This window comes from Arvicola amphibius, chromosome 3 (assembly GCF_903992535.2).
Source record: "Arvicola amphibius chromosome 3, mArvAmp1.2, whole genome shotgun sequence".
Taxonomy (NCBI): Eukaryota; Metazoa; Chordata; class Mammalia; order Rodentia; family Cricetidae; genus Arvicola; species Arvicola amphibius.
In genome coordinates this window covers 103850992-103858626 of record NC_052049.1, presented here as the reverse complement: position 1 = coordinate 103858626, position 7635 = coordinate 103850992, and the positions used below count along the sequence as shown (strand labels likewise).

The window sequence follows — 7635 nt, the reverse complement described above, 5'->3', positions numbered from 1 at the left end:
ATAATATGTTACTTCAGTCAAGGACTTGCTTGATCACAGTGATGACAATAGTCAAGACTGGAAAATGTAATTTTCTGATACTTATCTACTTATTTCACTAGCCAGCTATCAGATTTCTTATCTACCAATTTGCCTAGATTATAAAAACTGTGAAAAGCATGTGAGATTACATAGCAATAATATATATAATATATATGGTATTTAGAATTTTTAGCATATATTAAATGATAATAGACATAACACGTTTTTTAAAGTCAAAGTTTATTTGATTTTTTTCACAATGATAGCTTTAATACATGTGAAACTCATTTTGGATTAATTATGGAGTTGTGTGAATTATTTGTTGGTCAATTCCAGATCCAGGTTACTGGCCCAAGTACAACTCTTAAGAGGATATCTGTAAAATAATTCCTATGTAACTACTCTACCACATCAGAGTCTCCTTTTTCGTGAGTTATGCATTCAGACCCTGCACCTGAAGGGGAAACCTAGCCAAAAACCTTGTTTTGTAAGGCGTGTCCCCCTTAGTCTAAAGGCGTGTCCCCCTTGGTCTAATATTGACTTATAAAATCTTGCAGGCCTGCGGCCCGCCTGCTCTTTGTTTTCCTGCGCTCCTCGCTGGAACCTTGGATTTGTAAGTTCCCTTTCTTTTCCTTTATTAAAACTGAATTATATATATTAAAGCTTGTCTGGTGAATCATAACTGCCGATCAACCACGCACCTTCATGCACCCTCTCACTCAAGAGAAACAAAACACAACTTCATTTTCCAACCTGACCCATCTTGTTTGAGAGCTCCATTCCCAATGACTGGGTTGTTTCCTCTTAAAACTTAGAGAATAAGGCTGTGGGTTTGATTCCCAGCATCTTACCACACCCTCTAAAACTTAGAAAAAATAAAGAAAAGAAGTGAGGAAGGAAAATGTTGATGGTCTTAGTTATAGACTGGCTTTAAACTTGTCCCATTATAAAATGTGTTGGTCACAAATTATACCACAGACTGATCCACACCTTGGTCCTAGAGTCCAGACACGCAACAGCCAATGACTACACCCAAGGTGAGAGTTTAGCAAGTGGACAAAGTAAATCCTGTTTGGCAGAGAGAAAAATCTATAGATAAGTAAGCAAAAGAGTTTTCAAAAGTCAAAAATCCATGCAACTGAGCACCCACAAGGACAGTCTGTGCAGGCATAAAAAACACCCATGTCTGCATAAAACCCAGTGCTATGCAGCTCCTACTCCTGCTGTCTACTTGGGAAGCACAGAACAAGTTTCTAATTAATTACAACTCTTCATTTTCAATGAAATTCAAATTTGGCTTTGTTAAACATTGGTTCATGATCTTTTTAAAGGTTATTTTGAAACTCAGTGCTAAATAATAATTTTCCTACACTGACCTCTACTATCCTCATGTGATGGAAGAGTGTCTATGTGTTACTTTTATTATTAATAAAGAAACTGGCTTGGCCCTTTAAGAGACAGAAAGTTAGGTAGACGGAGTAGACAGAACAGAATTGTGGGAGAAAGGAAGCAGAGTGGGGGGGGGAACACTTCAGGCAGTCACCATAGTGAGTCGCCATGCTTCTCCTCTCTGAGATGGACGCAGGTTAAGATATCTCCTGGTAAGCAACCACCTCGTGGTGCTACATAGATTACTAAATATGGGTTAAAGCAAGATGTGAGAATTAACCAATAAGAGGCTGAAATTAGTGGGCCAGGCAGTGTTTAAAAGAATACAGTTTCCGTGTAATTATTTTGGGTAAAGCTAGCCGAGTGGCGGGACACAGCCCCGCCGTTCCTTCAACACTCATGTGTCCAGGTACATCAAAACCCCAGGACACAAACTCAAACTCACATATTCCATTGGCTTTTCCAAACTACTTGTCTATTCTGAAAAATTGTTTCCATGGATTTTGGTTTGGTTTGGTTTGGTTTGGTTTGGTTTGGGGGTTTTGGTTTGGTTTGGAGGGGGGTTGTTTGGTTGGTTGGTTGGTTGGTTGGTTGGTTGGTTGGTTGGTTCGTTGGTTGGTTGTTTGGTTGGTTGGTTGGTTGGTTGGTTGGTTTTGTTTGGTTTGGGGTTTTTGTTTTGTGTTTTTATCTATCCTGGCTATAAAGTCCAAATTGAGAATTCCCTCCCCCCACAAAAAAGCAACAGACTGCATTCTGAGACACAAGACAAGGACAGAAGTTCATTTAATTCTTCAAGTAGAAGGACAATTTGTTTATTGGGGAGTTTATTGTGGCATAATACAGTTGAGAAGGCTCATAAGAATCCAGGATTTACAGTCAGCTTCCTAACCAGAGAACTGTGGTTGCCCTCTGTTCATCCTGGCCCCATGTGTGACGCTTCAGTGTCTGTGCGGCTCTGCTTTTGTTTATTCCTTGGTACTTGATTCATGTAGTGTCTGCATATTCTTCCTCTTACTGGTGTTAGCTTCTAGTCTTTCATTCTTTCTGCTACTCGTAACATTATCTTATAGTGGCATACATTATTAACCAAACACCATGTCCTAGTTAAATTAACTTTGTCAACTTAGTACCATCAATTAAGAAATTGCTTTGATCAGATTGCCTTGTGGCCATGTCTTTGGGAGACAATCTTGATTATTCTTATTGACATAAGACAACCCAGACCACTGTGGGTAGTACCATTCCTAAACAGGTGGTCTTGTGATGTATGAGAAAGCTAGCTAAGCAGAAGCCTGCAGTAAGCTATCAAGCATTGTTCCTCTCTGGTTTCTGCCTCCAGGCTCCTGCCTTGAGTTACTGTCCTGACTTCCCTTCATGATGGACTAAGATCTAGAAGTATAAGCCAGATAAACCCTTTCCTGGCTTCAGCTGGTTTGGGTTAGAATGTTTTATCCCAGCAACAGAAATGAAGCTAGAACATGGTACCTCATGCTATCTCTACATATTCTGTTACCTTTACTACAATAAAAACTCATTTTCCCTTTTTTCTTCATTCCCATCAGAAGGAGTTGAGTAGCCAGTTTTGAACAAGGCCTCAATCCCCAATCCAATCACCTGGTTCAACCAAGAGCCTTGATAATACAAATCAGAGCCACACACACTTAACTGTTTCTGCATCAATGACAGTTTCCATAAGTTTCTAAAGTATTGTTGTTAAATCTATTTGTTTAGCTTTTTCTCACCAGAGATGTCCCCCCATAAAATCTAACAGGCAAAGATTTGTATCAGATCATCAGCACATTAAAAAGCAGGATTCATCTCCTCCCTACCTTCAGAATTCTTGAGAGAAAGTATTGTGCCAGGAAGTCTCAGAGCTAGTCCAAAGAGAATCCCAATTCAATTGGTACAGAACGGGTCAGAGTATACACACAGATTTCTCTTACAAAGTTGGGATAACATTTTGACTCAAGACTTTATGTTTTCATATAGGGGCTAACTAATTCTAAGCCTAGTTATGGCTAGCAGCATTGTCAGCAAACCCAAGTGCCCTGTCAGATATGAGAAAAACAATTTACAAAGATTTGCTTGGCAATAAGGCTGAGCTCCCAGTCCAATTTCTCCCATGACCACTCCCCTTTTCACTGCTAAATGACTTTCTCACTTACCATTAGTTAGGAGAGGAGAGCAAATACAGACTTTGGAGGAGAGGGAGTGGGTGGTAAGTTGGTAAGTTGGAGAATGATGCCAAACCCATAGGAACTCAGAACTAGAGTCCCATTGGGAGGTTACAATAGCTACTATGTTTGCAACAGATGAGTTCTATTCTCTTTTCATAACTCAGGAAGTTGATGTCCTCACAGTTGGTCATACATGACAGTCTTGAATAATGATACATGCTCTGCCCTGAGGAAATGAAAGAGAGAGAAAGAATTTTAAAGACTATTCATTCCTTCTATATTCCTGGTAATACCTCATCTTCAAACCATCATAGCCTTTCTCTACTCACTCCTAACCAAGAGAAGGGATTTATTCCAGAGTTGAGTAAAGTTGATACCCCTCCATCACTCAGTGTTATCTTAGGGAAAGGTCCAGCTTTCCACCTCTGTACAAGACCACTCATCCTCATCAACTCCACTCTCCCACTCATCGTAAACACAAAGAACACTATGATTTAGTAAGGAACCTATGGTTAGCTGCCCATCACTCTATTCTCTACATTACCTTTTCTTGTGAGTATGTAAAAGTTCTCAGCAGCACAGGACTGTCTATGCTTCAGTGTGCAGGAACTCATGATGTCATAGCATAGCCCAAGATGATACTTGTTGCATTTATAACACATTGTTCCAAGATCTTCGAGATACAGAAAGAAGTACTTGGTGAATGTAATCTCAAAGAAAATTCTGCAATTGGAGCCTTCTCCATGGGAAGTTAAGTATTAATTCATTGGTTCTAACCTTCCCCAAATACGACTCCCAGAAGAATTGAGTGAGAGAGAAATATTTTGCTGTGCTTTGCTTTGCTTTGTTCTGTTTGATACAGGGTCTCTCTATATAGCCCTGGCTGTCCTGAAACTCTTCATGTAGTCCAGACATAGAGATCCACCTGTCTTTGTCTCCCAAGTGCTGGGAATGTAAAAGAGAAGTTTATAGACACAAACAAAAGGTCTACCATTTGAGGAGATCAGGATTCCTGTAGAATTTACCCAGAGGGCTCAAGTAATAAACATCTTGTCTACATGACAAGATTCTGAATATTTTGTCAGTAAGGAGTAAAAGGAAACAAAGGTGTTCTCACCTCCTTACTAACAGAAACAGAGTACCTGTGCCAGGAGAAGCCTGGATTCTGAGGATGCCATTGAAGGGGGGGTTGCTTCTAAACATGTCACAAATAAACTGTTTACCAAAGATTTTACAACAGCCACGGGCATACCTTGTTCAGCTTCATGAAGGTCACCTAAAAAGAGAAAAAAATCAGTCTCCCTTGTCACAGTCTCACAGACATCCACAGCCCCAGAGCCAGTTTTAAAAACTCCTCCTTTCCCAGCATCTAGAAACTTCTTAACGAACCACCAGCTGTATCCTCATTGCCAGGACTTACCCCAATACAGGTAAGACAAAAAAAACATCCCCAGCACAAACAGAGCAAACATCCTGCAACCCTCGTCTTCAGCAGCTTCCTGTGGAAGGTACTGGCTATTTTCTCACTTGAGAGGAGAGGCTGGTCTGTCCTTGGGCTGTTCATCTAAATTACATCATTATTAATTTTCCAGGACAGACAGTACCTCTCAGTTCCCAGGATCATCATGCCTGACTCCCTCAGGACACACACTTGGATCTTAAAAGTAAAGTTGTGACCTCCCTGATTCCCCAAACCTGCTCCTGTTTCTGGCCTGCAGGGCTTGACAAATCTTGGAGTTGGTTGTTAGAACTCCCTTTGTCCCATCCTTAAAGGAGAATGAGCAAACCCCATCCATTCTACCTACTGGCTGCATAGACTTTCCTTATCTCCACTGCCCTTGCCATCATCTGAGCCATCGTTATCTTGACCAGCCAATAGCAGGTACCATGCTGCCAATCCAAACCCTCCAATGACTTCTCAGCATATTTAGGAATAATTCCAAAACTCTTTTAGCTGATAAGGCATTCCCAGGGAAAATAAATAATAACTGCCTCCTCAATGTCTTTCTCAGCCATATTGACCTTGCTGGCTTAGGTCCTGACTCAGATGCCACCCAGACAGATAATATCTCAGCAGCTTGGGGAAAACAGTACCACTGCGTCCTTTCCTGTCTCACTACCTGGCCTTACATATCTGTTTCTTCACATCTTGGCTCTTTCACTAGGACAAAGCAAGGCTTTTGTTTTATTTAGCATGACACACCCTGCATCTGGGGGCTTTTACTATAAAAAAACATCTGACAAATGTCTGCAAGATGAATGACGGTCTTGCCACATCTACTTTTGCATTCATAGCTCATTTTCCACAGAACAAGCAAGTTTATCTGTTGTTTTTTCTTTTATTTTTGAGACTATAGTATAAATATATCATTTCCCCCTTTCCCTTTCCTCCCTCCCAACTCTGCCATATTCCTCTCCTTGCTCACTTTCAAATTCATGGCCTATTTTTCATCAGTTGTTGTTACATGCATATGTATATGTTTCTACATAAATGTTTCTAAACATAACCTACTCATTCTGTATACTACTACTTGAATGGATACTTCCGGGGCTGACCTTTAGATATTGGATAACCATGATGTGGTCTTCTCTAGGAATAATTGTTTCTCCCACTCTGAACATTTCTTCATTGCCTGTAGTTCTTTATGTAGGGTTGAGGCCTCGTGGACTTTCCCCATCCACTTTGGCATGGCTGTTATTGTCCTTGTTTGGCTCATGTTTAGGCAGTAATGTTTGTGACGTCTTATGTGTGTAACTTCTAACATTCCTGGGAGACACAATCTGACAACAAACCCCCTTTTCCTCTGGCTTTTGCAATCTTTCTAGCCCCTCTTCCTCAGTGATCCCTGGGTCTTAAGTGTGGGAGGTGTGTTGTAGACACATTAGTAGGACTGAACTCCACAAATGTTGCATTTTTATTGGCTATGGTTTTCTGTAATGGTCTCAAAATGCTGCAAAGAGAATTTTCCTTAATGAGATGTGAGGACGACACTTGTCTGTGGGCAGGACACATATCTAGGGATTTATGTTAGTTTAGTAAAGTAGTAGTTCTAGATTCTTCTTCAAAATCCATGACGTCGCTAGTCCTGGGTAGCTTCTAGGTTTCCAGTACCAGGCATGAGTTCCCTCTCTTTGAGTGGGTCTTAAGTCAAATTGGAGAGCTGTTGCTTACCACCCAGGCATGCGTGCCTCTAGTGCTCCCTTAAGGTTATCATGGCCATGCTGGTCATTGCTGTGATTCATAGGCATCAAGGCTGGGTAGAACTATTGACTGCTTCTCTCCTTGGAAGACCGTGTGGTGACTTCTGGTACCAAGAAAGCTGAAACCTCCTCAGGGAAGAGGCATTCTGGTCACATCCAATTTATGGGCCTTTGGGTCCTGTACCTGAAAACCATGATGTCTTCAGCCATGAGGACTTACCTTCCAATTCTGGGGAGGCAACCAAGGACAATGGTGACAGTCTTTATGTTTAGGGAGTCTCTTGGTAAATCCTGTCCAAAAACTAAAAAGAGAGCTTCTTGTACCTAGGGTTGGAGTTTTTGTTTGGTTTTCTTTGTTTCTTGGAGAGAGCATTGTCAGCCAAAATAAGAAAGTTTTTTTAAACTATGTATATATATTTATTTACTAACTTATGTATATTACAAGATTTTTAGGTAAACAGTTTATAGAATGATTCCTTATGACTTTTTCAACATCCTTATTGTTATTTTACCCTCCTTCTTCTACAATACCTTCCCCCTCAGTATTTAGTCCCCTCCTCCTTTTTATTCCATTTCCCCAGTCAGATCACCTGTTCCCTGCTATGACCCTTTCTATTGTATGTCTGTTCCCACACCCTAGCAATGGTCCCTTTTTACTTTCCTGGAGATACGATCAACTGATCAACATAAAATAGTAAGTTAGTCTCAGTGAAAATAAATACTTAAATTTTAAGAAGAATTGCTTCTTCAGTTAATTACACATTTCAATAAAACAATGGGTAATAAATTAAGTAAAACCAAGTTAGTGATTTTTAAGTAAAAATCTAACTCTATTAGACCATGACAG

General features: G+C 40.4%; 1 protein-coding gene across 1 annotated transcript; it reads right to left on the bottom strand.

Annotated features, from left to right (window-relative positions):
• Positions 1 to 3676: 3676 nt before the first annotated feature.
• On the bottom strand, positions 3677 to 5444 carry Pate2 (prostate and testis expressed 2). The gene is made up of 3 exons (XM_042054704.1): positions 5393 to 5444; positions 4132 to 4323; positions 3677 to 3813 (listed from the first exon to the last, which is right to left on the bottom strand). Exons 1-3 carry the CDS (start codon positions 5442 to 5444, stop codon positions 3677 to 3679), a joined length of 381 nt encoding a protein of 126 aa, XP_041910638.1.
• Between the last annotated feature and the right edge of the window lie 2191 nt (positions 5445 to 7635).

Coding starts and splice junctions, on each gene's coding strand:
- Pate2 (XM_042054704.1), bottom strand. CDS start 5,444: ATGGCTCAGATGATGGCAAGGGCAGTGGAGATAAGGAAAGTCTATGCA. Junction 4,324..5,392: donor AAGGAAAGTCTATGCAGCCA/GTAGGTAGAATG, acceptor CCCATGGAGAAG/GCTCCAATTGCAGAATTTTC. Junction 3,814..4,131: donor TTACATACTCACAAGAAAAG/GTAATGTAGAGA, acceptor TCATTTCCTCAG/GGCAGAGCATGTATCATTAT.